Source organism: Phycodurus eques, chromosome 11 (assembly GCF_024500275.1).
Source record: "Phycodurus eques isolate BA_2022a chromosome 11, UOR_Pequ_1.1, whole genome shotgun sequence".
NCBI classification, from domain to species: Eukaryota; Metazoa; Chordata; class Actinopteri; order Syngnathiformes; family Syngnathidae; genus Phycodurus; species Phycodurus eques.
This window is the reverse complement of record NC_084535.1, coordinates 6,821,731-6,840,609: the sequence shown is the minus strand read 5'-3', so window position 1 is coordinate 6,840,609 and position 18,879 is coordinate 6,821,731. Positions and strand designations below refer to the sequence as shown.

Sequence of the window (18,879 nt, the reverse complement as noted above, 5' to 3'; positions counted from 1 at the left end):
GTCAGAGATTGGGGATAATAACTTTCAGATGTCGGCGCCGGGACCTGCTGGATGGGAACAGTTACTTGGCAGAGGGGAGGAAGTCCGAGAGATTAGGACTAAGATGTGACAGGAATAAAAGTGGATCTGGACTGGAAGTGAACGGGGTCGCCTCGGTCCGTTCCAGCGCGAGTTTGCGCCGCTAATGGCGACTCGCTGGGTGGCACGGGCCCACCGAGCAGCCAGCAAATGAATACCGCAACCTCGGAAGATCATGTCATTAACGTTAGCCTGTCAACGTGGAGCTCAAGTCGTCGAGGTTTGATCCTCGACAGATACGGGGTGACAGCTTTAGCATGGGCGTGCTAATTCTCCTCCCGTAAACGTCCTTATAGAGGTGTCATCCTGTAAAAGCGGTTTTTATTGCTTCGTCTCACACGGCGGCCTCGCATCATCGCTCGCGGTTCAAGGTTTGCTCACTCCAACTCCACACCCCCACCACCTTGTCTAATGAAATGACACATTTCCTCTCCTTTCGCTATTTCAACACCAAGGCTCGGCAGTAAAAACCTGTTTTTTCCTTCTTTTTCATTTCTCCTCCTCCTTTTTTTTTTTTTTTTCTTTTTTTTTTTTTGCTTTAAAGCATCGACCGCAATGCTGAACAAGCAGAGGAGGTTTTTTTTATTGTAAATCAATAGTGATCGATTAGCAGCCTCTGTGTTGAATATGGATCAATATCACACCGGGCTGTGGAGGAGATCTGATTTCAATTGGCAAGAGAGGCCCGCAGCAGGTTTCCATCAGGCGGTAATTCAAGACATGGGAACATAAGTCAGATGGATTGATATAGACTAGCCAGGACCTTTCTTGCCACTGAACCAGCACAAGGAAATTTCTGTCATATATCATTAACGCAGTTTGGGGCCGGCAGTTTAAAAAAAAAAAAAAAAAAAAAGGTGGGGGGGCGGCGGTGCTGAACACCCCACTGACCCTCTCTACAGAGCGATGGTCAAACGCTGTGAAAACACACCATTAATAGCGCCAATGTAATGCTTTCTAGCTGGTTACAGAAATGCACGCCATAAGCTGTCCCGTGGCGAGAACTGAACCATGCGAAAATATTTCCCCCGCTCTTTAATTTGTTTAACCTGCGCCTTTTGTTTTAATTCAGGTTCATTCATCATTTGCTTGTGATTTGTGGCTGCGGATGGAGGGGGGGCCGCGGTTACCGTTCCAAACGACGGCATTGTAAACCAATCAAAACACGGCTATAGTTAGAAATAACTTGTCACTTGTAATAAATGACACCGGTTCAGGGCTCTTTCCACCGGGACCTCTGCTCCGATACATCCCGGGCGCCCCTGGGGGCCCCGAGCGGAGCAGCCGGCGGACCAGCTCGTTTCCCCGAGGTAACTGATGACCCACTCGCTGAATACCCGCTCAGCACCCCCCCCCCCCCCCAACAATCTCATGTCCTGTGACCCCACACCACCGGGAGCATGTCCGATGGAATCTCACGACTGCTCGGCCCGTCCTAATCTCACCCGTGCCGCACTACAAATTGTCCCTTTCAGAAAATGGAAATGGATGGAAGGGAGAAAAGAAGGAGAGGATGTGTATGTTCTGCTCTCTAGTAAAGACAATAAAATCTCACATCACATTCTACTTGTGTATTATTTTTTTATTTAAATTAAATGATTTTGATGTCATTTAAAGGAGAAAAGGCACTAAAGACTGCATGTTTTCTACATTTGAGTGCCAATTTTTAGCCATAGTTTGTGAGTTTTCACTATGGCCAGAGTGTTAAAAACTGAAGTGGGAAAAAAAGGCCTAAATGCATGGTAAGAATTTGCATTTATTTGTTTTTTGAAAACCCATGTTGGTATGAACATGGACCTAAACAATGCCACGCACAAGTTCAGTGCAAATGTGGGGCTGTTTGCATCATCCCGCCAACAAACTACATCGCATAACAAATTGCCACATTCGGAAAATGGAAATAGAAAAAAAAAATAGGAAATAGGGAGATTGCAAGTATATGTTCTGCCGAACAGATGGAGTGCAGAAAGGAGGGACAGTACTAGGGAGGGAAAAGGTACATGTTCTGAAGTCCAGTAAAGACATAATTGACAATAAAATATAACATTAGTATCATATAATATTCTAACATTCAAAAGTTAAAAAAAAAAGAATTTTGACCCTATTTAAAGGGATCTGCGCGATGATTTTTAGTCACAGAAGGATTTCAACCTGGCCGGTGTTCTATAACACTTACAGTATGTGGACAAAAGGCCTGTTTTTAAAAAAAAAAAAATATATATATTATTATGGATATAGAATCAATCATTAGATGAGCATTTAATCAATGCTCCGAACAAGTTTAGCAGAAATGGTTTTGTTTGTTTGTTTTTGTATCAACCTGCTAACAAACACCAAATTCAGAAACTGGAAATAGATGGAGAGGGGAAGGCGGGAGTAGGTTTGCATTGACAAGCAGCCCCTCCCGCTTGTCCCCCTAAAGAAAAATACTTGCGGAAAGAACAGGTCGCGAGATCCCGGCGAGGAATCGCATCTCGGCGAACATATTGATCTGATTTACAAAAACCTCCACTCTAATGCGAAACAAATGGCATGGGCGTGAACTGGTACTTAACCATAAAACCCCAGCATTACTCCGCCTCCCATGAAATACCACATATATCCCTCAGCGTGGCCCGATTTGCTGTTTTACGGCCAGTTACGACTGAGGTTGACCCAACAGTTTGTTTGACAATTAGAGGAAACCTAATAGGGACAGAATGGGAGCGGGAACACGCCAAGAACTGATGAGGGTGGGGTGCTGGTGGGGTGGGGTGGGGTGGGGTGGGGTGGGGGGAATGGGAGGCAAAACAAAAACAGTGGTGGCTCTTTACAGACTCTGTTTGGCAAAGCGTCATTAATGCTTCAGGGCACCAAACGACATCCACTTCAATTATACAGCAGCGCTAAATATTTGAGGAAGAGTGACATGTTTTATTTACTCCTGCTTTAATTTCAATAATGTACGATTTTCACAGCGGCAACTCCTCTTCATTGCGGGGGGGGGGGGGAATCTTTTATCACTTGTTTTCTGTCATAATATCCCAATAAATCATTCGCCCCCGCTCCGCAGCTGGCTTTTGAAAGCCGCAGAAACACAACAACGAGACGGCGGATGCAATTTTTAACAAGGCGTCGCAACGATGTGGGGGGAAAAAATGGACTGACTTTCAGGCAAAGAGACCCCGGTCCAAAAAGCCACCACCAACTCCCGCATATGCTCGCGTTATGCGCGTAGGAATCGTGCTGTGCGCATTGAGGCGGGACGGGAAATGTCGCCAAATGTCGAACAAGAGTGAAAACAGACATATGTTCACGTATGTAAACAAAGTATGCACGATCGGCGTTGGTGTCTTTGATTGCTTAAAATACAATCATTATCCATGTTTTACAGTGCCGTGAAGACATAATTGAACTATAAAATATACCATAACATTTTATCTTACATGAGAATGGTAAAACATTTCAATCAAAACAAGAGAAGGCACAGTAGTGACGTCTCTTAAAGGGGACAAGGGCAGTTTTCCGCATCTTTTACTTGTAGTTATACTGTTTGCGTGGGGACAAACGGCCTAAATGCTTCGAAAAATGTACGTTTAATAAAAAAATGGACATAACAATGCTCTGCAATATGCTCTCCAGTAAAGACATAAACAATCAAATACCACATCCAGTGAACCCGTGTTTATCGCAGCGGCTACGTTTCAGACACAAACGCGATATGGCGGCCATATAAAGAAAACTTGTTTTTATAGTTTTCCCCACTTCCACACACTATAAACACATTTAAACTCACTAAAACACACTTTTTAAAGCATTCCTTAGTACCTGTTCTCACTCTGTCACCGTCAAGAAATGGGAGACTATTATATAACATCACTCAGGAAGCCAAAAGAAGACTCACACACACAGTTCTCCAAATAACAGACAAAGCGTGCTTGTTTCAAGCTGTTTGTCACTCCCACTTGAAGTTGACTGTAAAATTGTCCCGTAAAACGGAAGCAATTAAAACATTGTACATTTAAACACCAAAATGTATGCGAATGTCTACTAGCTTAATGGTATCATACGATGCGACACGCCGTAGACAAGCTAACAGGAAATAGCATCGATGTTACGGTAATTATAAACCGCTAACAAACAGCTGCGACTTTAACCCACACGCACACACAGAGCATACAACTGTACTCACAAGCATATTGTAACTGTTGGATAAACACTTTCATCTTTTTTCACAAATCGATACTATTGGTCAGTCCCCACGTGAGTCTGGCTTTTTTTTTTTTTTAATATTTTACAAATAACTGACACATCTAAAGTTTTGAAAATGGCTTGCTCTTTTTTGTCAATGGCTCAACAAACGTGCAATTTTTTTGCAGTTCCTGAAAAGTGATGGTTTTGGAGATGCGAGGATTCCGCCTGACGCCCGTTTGTCTTTCTTTCTTTGTCATCCCACTAACAAACTAGCAAAAAAAAAAAAAAAAAACTCCTTGGTGGGGGTAATAACTTGTGCTAAGCCTTTCTTATTCCCCTCATGCAATATGTGTTGCTCTTGGCCCCGGCGTCCGTCCCATCAGCCCAGCTCTGGCCTTGTTTCTGTCAGCAGTGAAAGCAAGGGAGCGAGCGAGGGAAGGAAGGAAGGAAGAAAACGAACGAGGGGGAAAGAGAAGTGGGTGGGGGCTGGGGGGCTGGGGGGGTTGTCTCCATGGACAGATGGACTGCTCTTTCTCAACACATGTGGAACCATGTTTCGTCTTTCACTGCCGTCAAGCCGGAGCCCAATCCGTCGCTCTGTTGGCCCGCATGCACACCTCTCTCGCTTCTCTTTAGCGCACGTGCGCGCACGCACGCGCATGCAAACATTCCTTCTGCGCACACATGTTAAAGTCATCACCCCTGCTCAGCGCTAGTAAAACACAACACCCCTGGCTCCTCTGCTGTTGTCAAGTCTTGCCATTAGCTGATGCCACTAGGGAATCCTACCCCAGTGAGGTGGGCGTCCCCGGGGAGCGTGCAGCCGCCACTCATGCGAACCCAAACATGTGAGCGTAATTTGGAAGAAGAGGAAGGGAGAGGGGGAAAAAAAAAAAAACCCTTTAACGCCGCGCGTCTTTTGTGCGCGTCTTGACATTTACAAACTGCGATAAAACTGACACGAGGGAGGAGGGAATAGAAAACAGGGCGAGGATAATTTGAGGTAATGTTTTGCTTAGTGAAACACTATTACCCAATCCCGCGTGTTGGAGCGCTGGGACGGCGGTTCTGGCTCACGGAGAGAGAGAGAGAGAGAGGTCTGGGTTTCATTTTTCGCCGCGCACCGAGCCAACGGCGCCGGGCCAAGTACAGCTTTTCGCTCTCAACACTTCCTGCTCTCGCTCCTCTGGCGCAGGAGGAGACGGGCTTCGCTCAGACGTCACGCCGACCTCCGTGGGCCGGCCCTGTATGGTACTACGGTGTTACCCCGCTACTTTGCGGTTCATCGTTGGCGCCCCCGCTGTATTTGAGTTTTTAGAGGCCATCTTTTTTTCGAATGGGTTTTTACAGTACACTTCCTTACGATTCCTTACGCCACAGTCGCAATGCACTTTTTGAAAACAGTAAAACATATCGGCAATGCGCATGCTCATGCAGGAGCTGCTGTTGGCCACAGCTCACACCCAGACACTCACACGCGGACTCGCCGACGTCACGTGCCACCCCGCCAGGCCCCGCCTCTTATAAAAGAGCGACACGACATGACAATACGTACAGTATTTTCAATGTATTTTATGCTTACAATTGTTGTGTGTGTGTGTTCTGATTTGTTTATTATGTGCTCAAGTGTTTTTTAATAATTAAAAAAAAATGTGGCTCTATCGTGGTTCTTCACCTGTTGTGAGTGAGTCTGGAAGGTATCCCTCGCAACGGGGTTTACTGTCATATTTTCCAGAGGTCCAGGAACGTTTGGGAGGCGGACTCTGATTGACATAACTGATTGGAACATTTGTTTTGTTCCAGAAACTACAGGTGCCAAGAACTAATACGTCCTGGAACTTCGTTTTTTTGTTGTTGTTGTTTTTGGGTTTTTTTCCTGGTGGGAGGAGACGGGCCTTTGCTCTTCCAGTAGGGCCCAATCAACTTCCGCACTCGGCAAAGCAGGTTGAAGGACTTCCTTCTGGCTCAGATCAAAGCACCTGCAGGAACTTTAAACGTCTACAGTGTCGTTTAGATGTTTAGGCTTCGTTCGTGTTTACATATATCATACCATATCGACTTAAATAGATGATATATGTATTTAACATTTGTCTGAAGACACCAGCCATAAAGCAAACAACATTTTAGCAAGTTGCAACATACACAGGAAGGCCACTAACCTGTTTTCAGGGTTTGGTCACTTGACATTCCGCATATAGCGGTTCAAAGAGAAGACTCTGCTCTTACTAATTCTTTCCAGAAGTCCACGAACCTTTGGAGTTACGACTAGTGCCAAGAACTAAAACGTCTTGGAACCTAACATTTTTTTAAATGTAAAAGAATTGGAGATTCCAACCTCAGAACTGCGAAGCACACATGCTAACCACTCGTACACTGTGCTGCCTCTGTGCATCTATTTGTATTCTTTTGTTTTTACAGCTTTCTGCTCTCAACGCTCCCTGTTTTCTATCCAACATCACGCTGACTGCGCTTGCGGCCTGACATCCAATCGGATCAGTCGCGTGAGTTACACCCGGCGGGGTGTGTTCGTACAGCGGAGGTGCACGCAGGTGTGTAAATATAGAAAGAAGGCACCAATCCCAACAACACTGACCCTTCCTCTTTTATGACTTTCGTTAGGGAGGCAGCAGATTGACTGACTGCCATCTTAATTGCCTCCGTGCAGATGCGGTGAAAAAAAAGAGAAAAAAAAAAAAAACCTTTCATTTAGGCGCTTCATAAACAGACCGCTCTTCGCAGGTTATCAAGACGCCCGCCGCAAACACGCCCTCCTCTCCATCGCACAATTAAAATGGTTTTAGAAATCCTCTTTTGACAGAGCCCGGCTTAGCCAAAAATGTAAATGACATTAAAGGAGACAATGAATTTAATTTTGTTTAATGTCCCCTTTCGCTGATTCTCATTTACATCACATTTCCACATAAAGGCCTGACCTTATAAATACTGGCATTTGTTCAGCTTTTGGAGGTAATCACGCTTTTGCAAAAACCAGATGGGGAGCGCACAAATTTCCCCAGATTTGTGTCTGGGCGAGGTGGGGAGCGGCTGGTCGGGCGGGCGGGGCGTTCGAGGGCTGCCGCCTTTTGTTTCGGGTAAACAACCTGACAACAAGTCAAGTGCACTCTGGGAAATGACCTCGAAGGTGTTGCGCAAATGAACGATAACGCAAAGTCATTTGGAAAATACGGGCCGGCTAATGAGGGACATAACGGGGGCCGGGGGTGGGGGCTAAGCAAAATGTACATTAGGCCAAAATGTAATTGCATTAACACAAGAACAGGTGTGCTCAGGCCTTCATAAATGAGTTAAATGAATAAAAGCCTCCAGCAGCACGCTCGTATGTGCGCTTGTGTGTGCGTGTGCTGACCAAAAAGAAGACAAGGGGAGAAAATAACAAGTCAATGTCATGCATTATTCAGCGGCTGGGCTGCTCTCCAGAGGTCGTTGCTCTTTGACCTTTGTGACAGGAAGTGAAAGGGAGCGCCGCCGCGTCCGGAATGAAAGGAGGCGGCGTGGGTTTGGAACCGGGGTGTGTCGGAAGAGCCGGACGTTATCTGGATTCCCCCCAGAAAACACACAAAGGATATCTATGCAGTAATCCCTCGTTTATCGCGGGGGTTCGGTTCCGGACCACCTCCGCAATGGGTGAAATCTGCTAAGTAGCGACCGAGCGTACATTTTTTTGTATTATTTATACATATTTTAAAGCTCTAGGAACCGCCCCAGACTCTGATTGAGCTTCCCCACACCCATACTCTTATAAACAGTTTCTATACTCAGACACCTTTTCAACTGTCAAACATACAGTAATGTACAGTAGTACTGTACACCATGTACATTGTGCTCCTTGTAATATGTGTTTTAATGTTTTCTTTTGGGGTTTTTTTGTTTTTGTTTTGTTTTTTGTATAGTTTTCTTTTAGGCTAGGAAGTGTTTATTTTACCACAAAAACAAAGTTAAAGCATACAATCAAAATCTCGCGATATGGCGAGTTATGGACAATATCAATATGAATTTTCAATTCAGTCTTCAATTAACGTTTTTTGGGGTTTTTTTCAAATGTCCTTATTTTTCACTTAAATTTTTTTTTTTAAATCTTTTATTATATTATTAATTTTTTTTAATGTATCTATTTTTGCTGCCATCCTGAAAGGCGTCTTTGAGTAACTAGGAAAGCAATATATAAAACCTGTTATTAATTGTATTACATTTGTAGACCTATAAATAGTAAGTAACCCTATAGCCCCGGTAAAAAGATTATCTGGCTCCGCCCCTTCCTCTGAGCGCATACTTCTTGAGTCGAAGGTGAACTTTGAACCCACGCGCCGGGAATGACTCATTTTCTCTCGTCTTTCAACAGCGCGCTGTTGTCTTATTACAAAATCCATGCGCGAGCCACAACAATGTGTCTAATCTTTCACACGCGAGGAGACAAAGTCAATATGCGAGCGAGCGAGGACGGCTAGCAAGCGCGCCCTAGTCGCGGCAAATTGAGTTATGTGCGCCATGCTCGCTGCGCACTGTAGACGGGCGACGCATCTAATCACATATTGGCTATCTCATCACTATCATTCTAAAGACTCAAATTACCCACTGAATAAAGCTACACCCCCACTTACTTTAAGGCACCATTAACTTAGAAATGTGACATCTGCGGGGCTCTGCTAGATCCGCTCAGGATTATTACCCAACTGCGTTCGTGGATAAAAATGACTTTTAATTCCACGCTAGCGCCGAAACTTTGGGCGTTTGATTTAAAGAAAAAAAAAAAAAGAGAGAAAATGGGGGCATGATCGAAACTGTTTGTTTTGCAGTGCACCGGCGTTCCCCGAAGAAATAAAAAGTCACAAATCCACCAAAAACGCAACTTCCCTTCATGTGAAAATGCATATGAATAATGCAAAGGCATCAAATTTAACCGTTGAAATATTTAAAGAGCAAGCAGTGCCGAAACTATGGGACAGCTGTTGGGTCTCTATATCTAACCAACTTTTTTTTCCTAAAGAGAATCCTTCCTCTTCTGTTTAAAAAAAAAAAAAAAAAAATTAGTATCAGAACTCCAAGGGAAAATAGGGTAAACAGATGTCTGGCCTGACCGCAGGAAAATAGGACACATTCGGAATGATAAGTTTCCCAAACTCTGTCGGACATGCCAGATCCATGGGAACGCCAGTTAATGTCTCGCTAGATGCCAGCTAGCTGCACACGCCTCCCCTTCCCCGACCCTCCCCTCCGCCCCCGCGTTACCATCTGGGAAAATGTTACAGTGCGTGAACGCCATCAATGATACAGTCCAAGGAGCCTGTTCTCACGAGAATTTAGTAGGATTTTGTACGGGGGGGAAAGCGACTGAGTGAGGACAAGAAGTGACATTTTCTGGGTAACTTGCAAACATGTTATGGGACTAATGTGCCCCATCCTTAACCTCAAAACCACTAAATGAATGGCAACATTAGTAGGATTTTGCACAAAAAGCAATGCACTTAAATTAGTAGCATATTGACATTTTCCAGATGACTTACAGACCGTCCCCAATCTTTTAATGACAAATACATGGCCCCTGTACCGTGGTTCGAACCTAACCCTCACTGCATATAGCTATAAATATGATTTGTAGAAAAAGGAATGCACTTGAATGAGGAGAATACTCACATTCTCGGGGTGACTTGCAGATCCCCAAATAGTTTTTGTTTCACTAACATTGTACATATGCGCCCTTATTCTAACACCCCAAACGACCATAAATACGGCCTCATAAAAAGTGGAATTTTCTACTTGAATTTGGAGAATTCTGACATTTCTGAGGACCTAAATCTTTTTATGACTAACAGACCTGCCCTGACTCCAACCACCTCCCTGCATGTTACCATAAATATGGCAGCGTAAATAGTAGGCCTTTTGTACAAAAAGTAACAATTCACTTTGGTCTGGGTTACTAGCAAAATTATTATTTTTTTAAATACAAAAGTAATGAGCCCGATCCTTTACTCTCTACTACAGTAAGTAGAGTTCAAGATGCTTATTGTCACTCACAGCTAAAGGTTACTGCTAAACTAAGCATGTAACTATAAATGACATCATAAATAGTATAAATAGTAGGATTTTGTACACAAATTTGTGAAACAACCTTTGATAAATGACATGAATTCTACAAAAAAGTAACTTGCTGACTGTTCTTTTTTTTTCTGGGCTCCTTGCAACTCCAAAATGGTGACAACTCAATGTGATGAAACTTTTTTTTTAATACGGCAAAAATTGTACGGAAAAGACATGCACTTTAATCAGTAGGAAAGTGGCATTTTCTCCATCATTTTCATAAATTGATTCTAGAAAAGTCATATAACTCTAACCTCACACCCAATTGACAATATGGCAAAACAGACGTTTTGTGGGCTCCGTGAAAGTCATGCAACTATTGTGACCTAACTCGATAACCCCTGACACACTTTAAAGATTTGGCAAAAATAGTAGCATTTGTACAAAAAAAGTAATGCACAGTAATTAGAAGTCAAGTGGCATTTTCCGGGTTGCTTGAATGAATGAATTGTAACTCAAAGGTCACACCCAATTAAAAATGTAGCAAAACGAGCAGTAGGAGTTTGTAGAAAAAGTAGAAACTAGTCAAAATAAAAACCAGACATTTTCTGGACAAAATCTGGCATTTTTATGATGTCACGGCCACCATGTTTGTGGTCACCATTGTTTCCCAGGGTCTTCTAGCTGAGGTCTGTGCATGTGCACTTTTAATGGCGCTCCCGTTTCTGGAAAATCGTCCAGTTCGAACTCAGTTCAGGTGCTTAACTTAACTGTACTTTTTCCGCCTGTAAATTCCCAGCGGAGCGAGCGTGTTTCCAAAGGTCGGGTTTCCACGCTGTAATTGTCCGCAGACGCGGCTGATTCGGGCCAGCGGAACTGGGCGGCCGAACCTTGCGTCACTCAAGTGGATTGGAAGTAATCAGGCGGCCCGCGCAGGTGCCTCGTAATGACGTGCGTGCGAGGGCGACACATGTAACACAAATGGCAGTAAAACAGTTTGGAGCAGCCGTGTAACCCGGGCGAATAATTTAACACTAGTGTAAAAGGGAAAAGAAGAAAAAATAACTCTCGGTCCCGCTTGGCCTGCTTTTTTTTTTTTTAACTAGCAAGCCTTGCCCGGTCACTGGGAACCTGCGAAGGTCCGCGAGGGCCCGCTGACAGGCTCATAGTTACGACATGGAGACAATGGGAGGGTCTAATGAGGAACATATGCTTTTGTGTTTCAACAGAGCCTCTCATTGTGCGAGGAAAGGGATACTCCACTCCCATTCAGAGTGGTCACAATGAAAACCCGAGCCCTTCCCTGAGCCGGTTGAGCTTACAATATACAGCCCCCCCCCCATTCCCTCCTGTTCCTTTTTACTCCCCACCCCTTCTCGTTGCTTGACTTTAACTCTTCCTCCTCCCTTCGCGTTCATCCCGCTCGCATTGTACTTATGTTACACGTTTTGTCCCGCCGATTGCGGAACAATGCGCGTGCAAAACTCTTGAATGACACAAAGCGAACATTAAAGCGACGTCGCCTGCTTTTATTTTTTTGCGCCGCCGATGCATTAAGAGCGCGTCGGATGGAGCATCCCCTCTTGTCTGTGTCCTTGCGCGTGTGTGTGAGTTTGCCCTGCAGACAGCAGTAGCTCTGGTAATCCATCCAGGCTCCCGGGGCAGCCGGCTCCTACTTCCCGATGCATGAGAAGCGGCTGGAGTGGAGTGGCAGCAACAACTGCTCAGCCCTATTTGATTACTAATAAGAGAGTTGTCCCCTCTGTCAGATAGCGGGCATTCGCCGCTAAGCAAACAGTGATTCCGCCTAGTCAAACATTAGCATTGCTGTCTCGCCCTTACGACGTGGTGAGAGTTACATTGAGATGCCCCCACCGCCCCCTCTACCCTTCCCTCCCTCCCCTCAGCCTGCCTCACCTCCTCAATCCACATAACAGATATTCAGCGTGACGTAGTCACACAAAAAAGAACTCATTTCAAGCGGAAACTGTATAGGAAATGCTTGTAAGTATTGTAGTGTCTGTATATGCACGTGCCTTTAAGAGGCGGAGCCTAGTGTGGTGGCGTGTGAGTGTCTGGGTGAGAGCAGTGGCAAACAGCAGCTTCTGCATGAGTGTGCTCATGTTTTACCTCTCCTCCACACGCGAGGGCATTACAGTAAGTAGAGTTCAAGATGCTTATTGTCACTCACAGCTAAAGGTTACTGCCAAACTAAGCATAAAACAAACAGATTTAAACATTGTGTATTTTAAGCAACCGCTACCTGAACGCTAACAAACAATAGGAGACTCCATAGGCACACAGGCTAACAATTAGCACCTACCCTTGTTGTTGCAGTTACCCTCTAAGCAACGGATATCAGTGCTGCAACACATGTAGACAGACCATATCACAATACTCAGAAGCATATATTCTTTATCTTGTGTGAAGAACCACTAATCTTACTGAGAAGCCGAGAGAGGAGCTGAGCCTCTAATACAGTATATCCGTATGTCTGTCTCATACTGCCCCCAGGTGGCCAAGGCACGCACACCAGAATGAGCGACACGATTGTGTGACAAAAACGATTTCATTCTTTTTAATTAATTATGTCAATCCTCTGTTAATTTAGAAAGTATAATCCTATGGAGTACTATTTTTCTCATTAAAACACATTATAGAAAGTTTTTTGTTTGTTTGTTTTTGGGAGGCGGGAACGTATTAATAGCATTTCCATTCATTTCGACGGAGAAAGATGATTTGCGATACAAGAGGTTTTTGTTTTGTTTTGTTTTTTGGAGTTACGACAGTGGTAAAGGAACAAATTAAACTCATATGCCAAGGCACCACTGTATTGTGTTATGGCTCTGATGGGGCAATTCTGATGGGTCTCTGTATGTAAGAGGCGACTGAGAATTAGAAGGAAATCTAAAATTTAAAAAAATAACAACAATAAATCCAGTTTCTCCCTACCACATGGTGAGAGTTGCGTACATGGAGATGTGCTGCACCCAGAATCCAACCCACCCTTTGCCTCACAACCTCAATCCGCACAACACGTATTAAGCATGACTTATCCATGCCGGGGAGAGTGATGCGTTTGTTGTCCCACTTGGGATGGGAAAAGGGAAGGTCGCAGATATGTGGCAGCTTCCCTCGAGGTGCGAGCAACGCGAGAGAAGGAGAAACACAGGCTGGTAGAAGGAGCGCAGACCTCCCCCAAGGCAGAAATAAACATCCAAAATTTGGATCCCATTTTACACCTCCTACTAAAATTCATGCATGAATCACAAGTGAAGGAGTACTGTATTGTGTACAAGTCTTAAGAGGAGGACAGATGCAACGGCATTCATTTGGGTTCCATTCTGTTTAACCCTCCTGTTATGTTTCGGGTCAAATTGACCCATTTTAGCAGTTAAAAGTAGTTTTCAGTGTGAAGTGTAATCAACATATGCAATGAAAATGTTTAATTAACAATACGATGTAAACACTGTCTATTGCACAATTCACTTTTGGATAATTAAACATGCCCCGGGTCAAACTGACCCATTTTAAAAGTTAAAAGTAGTTTTACGGTATGATGTGTGAACTATATTTGACTTACAATGGAAATGGTTCTTTTCACTTGCATATTTGGAAGTTGAGTTAACAATGAGATATAAGCAATGTGAATTGAATATTTTCATTTTTTAATAATTAAACATGCCCCGGGTCAAACTGACCCAGTTTAGCAGTTAAAAGTATTTCTTTTTTTTCCTTTTTTTTTTTGTGAAAGAGCGCGTTATAATCAACATATAATATGATTATCTTATATTATCCATTTCACATATTTGGAAGTTGAGTTAACGATTAGATACAAATAATGTTTTTTGGGGATATTAGTTTCAGACACTTTTGAATAATTAAACACACCCTAGGTCAAATGGACCCATTTAAACAATAAAAAATAAGTTTTGGCTATGAAGTGCGAAATGTAATCAACATACACAATGATAGTAATAATTGGTTCATTTTTCATATTTGGAAGTTTAGTTAATTGGATACAAACAATGTTTATTGGGATATTAGTTTCGGACACTTTTGGATAATTAAACACAATCTGGCTCAAATTGGCCCGTTTTAAAAGTTAAAAGTATTTATTCAGTATGTAGTGTAAGTGTAATCAATATACACAATGAAAATGGTTCATTTCACCTATTTTGAAGTTGAGTTAACAATTTTGATATCATCAGTCTGTTGGGATATTTTCACTTCTGGACACTTTTGGTTAATTAAGTCAAAGCTGATCCAGTAACATGATTGTTGTTACTGAGAAACAAACATACCAGGAGGGTTAAGTGAAGTGTCACACTAAATAAATGTTTCACATTTAAGCCCATTGAATCTCTGTTGTTGTTGTTTTTTTGGGTTTTGTATTTTCATTATGGCATTGGGCCATTGTTGTTTGTGTAGTGATTGATGTAGCGGACTTTTCAACAGCTGATGTGCTAAACGTTTGTCACAATACTGTACTGTACACGTGAAGAACAAGTCAGCACCTTTATCCAGATTCTTGCCAAATGAATAATAAGTCTGAGTGTACGTCTCGCTCCCTGGCAAACAAAAAAGCTGTTTGGTGGAGGTAACGACTGACAGCGTGATAAACAAAAGGGTGTGTGCGAGCCAAATAAACACCAAGTTGCCCAAGCTAATTAGGTATATTCCCAGCGTGATCCTCTAGTGATTGAACCACCTGCGACTGAACAAACCACCCCCCCCCCCCCCAACCTTCCCTCCACCACCATCCAGGTGGTTGACCGCCCCCTCGGCGCACAGGTAGCTGGGAAAGACCCCCCTCAGCCACTCACACGCCTCCCCGGGCTCAGAAGATGCGAGTCAGCCCAAGCGGGAGCCGTCTGGCACCGTCGAGGGAGGGGAAGGAAGCTCATTTGTTCTCCGGGTTTCATCCCCTCAGCCGTTTAGTCGCTTGTTTGAACCCCACCACCACCCGCGGGCGAGAGAAGGCGAGCTGGGGGTCTTACCTGTCGATGATCACCGGGTCTGACGGGGTCTCGTTGCGGTTTCCGCAGCTTTTCTTGTCGCAGCATCGGCTGTCGGGACACACATAGGACGTCTCAGAACGATGGATAAACAAAACACACAACAAGACCTCCGGCAACATCCAACAATGCGTATTTGCGTGAGCACCGAATTGTAAAAGATGGAATTTTTTCCTGACTGTATTAAGTTTTACCCCTCCAAAGCACCTGAAATACATATCAAACACACTAAAGTATTCCTTTTTACATTGTAAACATATTTCAAACAAAATGAAAGCACAAAATGTATCGAAAATACTGTATGTATTGTAATGTCTGTGTCCATGCATGTGCCTTTAAGAGGCGGAGCAAGTGCATGTGAGTGTCTGGGTGAGAGCTGTGGCTGATAGCAGCATCTGCGTGAGTGAATATCTGTTTTAATGTTCTCCCGGCGTTACAAAAATGGCTGAAAAGTGCCTCGATAACAGGCTCTCCTTTCCCACCTACGAAGGCATTACGGTATGTATGCTGTAAAAATACATTTAATAAAAAAGACATGCGATATAGCAGGGTAACACTGTAATAATTAAAGGTTATCATAACCTCACTTCTGTCCATTTTGTGTTGCAAGCAGTTGTCACTGTCAGAGAAGTATTTGCGCTGATGACATAATTGCAGGACGCTGTGCAACACCGTTACGGGAATTTCCCGCCTTTTCTGGGCAATGATGAATCGCAAATATTTTGTTACGGCTCTGATGCGGTAATTCTCCCGGGTCTCCGTGTGAAAGAGGCGATTAAGAAATTGATCAGCACCCCACAGCAATTACCGAGCGGAAAAGTGGTTTACGTTTCGCTAACTAACAAGCAGAGGCGGTGACCTGTGTCTCAGGGTAGTTCGTAAGTTTTAGCACCTCACTTCTCCCATCCTGTTTTGTGTTGAAAGCAATTATCGCTATCGGACAAGTATTTTGCCTGTTATTGCTGGATGCGCTGTTACTGTGTAAAAGCAAACACGGTTTCGGAAATATCTCGCCTCTGCAGAATAGAATAAATACTAGCTATTGTGTTACGCCTCGTAATTTTGCTGTGTCTATTAGGAAATTGAAGGAAAAGCGGAAATACTTTTTCAAATTATTCTCTCCCATTTACTAACTTGCGGAAAATACTTTTTCTCCCGCTCACGAACAAAGACAGCTGGAAACTGGATCTTCAAGAAATTGAAATGTTCCTGTTTGTGTTGAAAGCAATTGCGTGGACGTCGCTATTTGACATGAATACCAGATATTCTGTTTTGACTTGTAATTTTGCTGGGTCTGAAACACGCTATTAGGAAATTGAAAGGGAAATCCCAAAATATTTTCAAAATGATCCTGGCCCCCACCCGTTTCCTAACTTGCGGAAAAGCCTTTTTTGTCCCGCTCGCTAACAAACAGCGATGAAAACATAACCTCCCAAAGCCCAGCGTACGTTTATCGAGCGGCTACCATGCATGAGGCTAACTCGACTGCTTGCATTGATGTTGATAGATAAAAAAATAAAAAATAAAAAGTGGAAAAACAACATGTTGTGTTGTTTGGTTTATAGCGTTGCAGGGGAGAGGATGCATGGGGTGTGTGGGGGGGGGGGGGGGGGTTGGAGGCAGGGGAGTCACTTTTCACAGCTTCAGCTTTTGTTTACCTCTAATTGCCAAGCTGCTGTTTCTGAGGGAGATGCAAGGTGCCACCCTCAACCAATATTTCTGCGAGGCATTTATCAATTATGGCCTCAAAAGCACTAATCTATCTTCCACCACATGTTTCAGCCGCAAACACCAAACTCCCCTTAACCCCCCCCCCCCCACCCCCACCCCCACCCCCGCCGCCTCCCCTTTTACCACGCCAATCCAGAGCTTGCAGCTAGCTGACTCTCACATCCTTTGATTTGAACATGAATTAAAAAAAAAGGCAGAAATAAACAAATTCATCATCCGGGCTTCCATTTGAAATGAAAACTCATGAGAATAAGATTGATTTCCACCATATGGTGCAGGAAACCAAACAAAGATTTGTGCAAAGATACTGTCGGGCCAGCTCACTCAGCTTTTAAAAAAAAAAAAAAAAAAAAAAAAATTAATTTAAAAAAAAGATATGTCTGATTTACAGCAGCAATAATCGTGCTGACTTATCATTTTCAGAGCCCAAAGAAATTAAAAAATGTCATCCAGGACTTAAAAAAAATAAATAAAAAAATAAGAAAAAGGGGTTACTGCACTCTTATCTTTTTAAGTTCTTCAATTAACAGCCAAATACTTTTTTCTGACCAAAAAAAAAAGAAAAAAAAGCACTCACTGACCACTTTTAGTTACACTTGCACAACTAAAATACAACAACTCCAAAATGATACCTTTACAAAGACAATGCTCATTTATGAGAGATATTAATTCAGCAATGACTTTTTTTTTTTTTATGGCGCTGAAGTATCCAGTGCACTTCGACACCACTGCAAGCACCAATAACATCCAAGTGTCTTTCAAAACTGAACATTCTCTCTTTAATCGCAGCAATAACGTAACTTCACCGTCAACTGGATTACTGCCGATATTAATAATAACTGTTAATGCTTTTAAAAACTATTCAAAACGGCCATAAGCATTGTTCAATCAAATGCAAATTGAGCATTATTATTGTTATAAAGTCACATTTTCTGACAGAGCTCCGGCGTTGTTTTCGTGCAGGCGTATCCAATCGTAGCATTGTGCTTGCACTATCGACGCTGATATTATTAATCAAAGCATTCATGATAAAGCCGCGCATATAGCGACACCATTAGTCGTGTTAGCTCCTCTCAATGCAGCAAAAAACAGCTCTCGGCCTCAAACGGCGCACTTCTACACCACACACATTATTAGTATCTTTGTACTATCTACTGTGTAGAATAGTAACGGAGCTTTGCAATCAACGCAGATCATAATGGCAAAAATAATGATAAAGCAATGCAACGTGCGATAGCTCCTCTTGTGTAGCAACCAAAATGTTAGGAACAGCTCCCACCTGGATTCAGTGCACCTCCACAAACACAATGATGAACATACTGTCAATACGTGACAATCAAAAGAAGGCATAAACATGCTTCAATACACTGCAAACTGCAAAAAAATAAAATAAACATACTGTTTGTTACATTAAGTGCCAATCAAAAGTGAGCTTTCTTTTGAAAAATGCAATCGCAGCCCTTTTAGATACTGTAGATTATAGTAACGTCACCATCAATGGTATTACTGGTCATATCGTTCTTCGTAGCAATAATTATGTATGAGCAAAATATTAGGAGCAGCTCTCAGCTCGATTCAATCCACCACTAACAGCTCTCACTGCTCGTCTACATCACTGCAAACTCCAATAAAAAAAATAAAATAAAAAACAGTGTTGTTCAATTAGGTGACAATCAAGGTGTGGCTAATGTATATAATCCTAAATTCACTGTCAATTGTGTTATTGGTCTTCTAGTAATAATAATGATAAAGTAATACGAGTCATAATAGGCAACCAAAATATTAGGAACAACGCTCAGCGTGATTCAATACACCAATGCTAACCACAATAAAAATAAAAATA

At 43.0% G+C, this 18,879-nt stretch overlaps 1 protein-coding gene across 5 annotated transcripts in view; it reads right to left on the bottom strand.

Moving 5' to 3' along the window:
* ebf3b (EBF transcription factor 3b) overlaps positions 1 to 18,879 on the bottom strand; it is an 88,801-nt gene that overhangs the window by 65,576 nt on the left and 4,346 nt on the right. For all 5 annotated transcript variants that reach the window (XM_061690345.1, XM_061690347.1, XM_061690346.1 and 2 more), the window contains exon 6: positions 15,288 to 15,356. In XM_061690345.1, the coding sequence (XP_061546329.1) occupies positions 15,288 to 15,356 (69 nt within the window). The remainder of the gene's footprint in view (positions 1 to 15,287; positions 15,357 to 18,879) is intronic.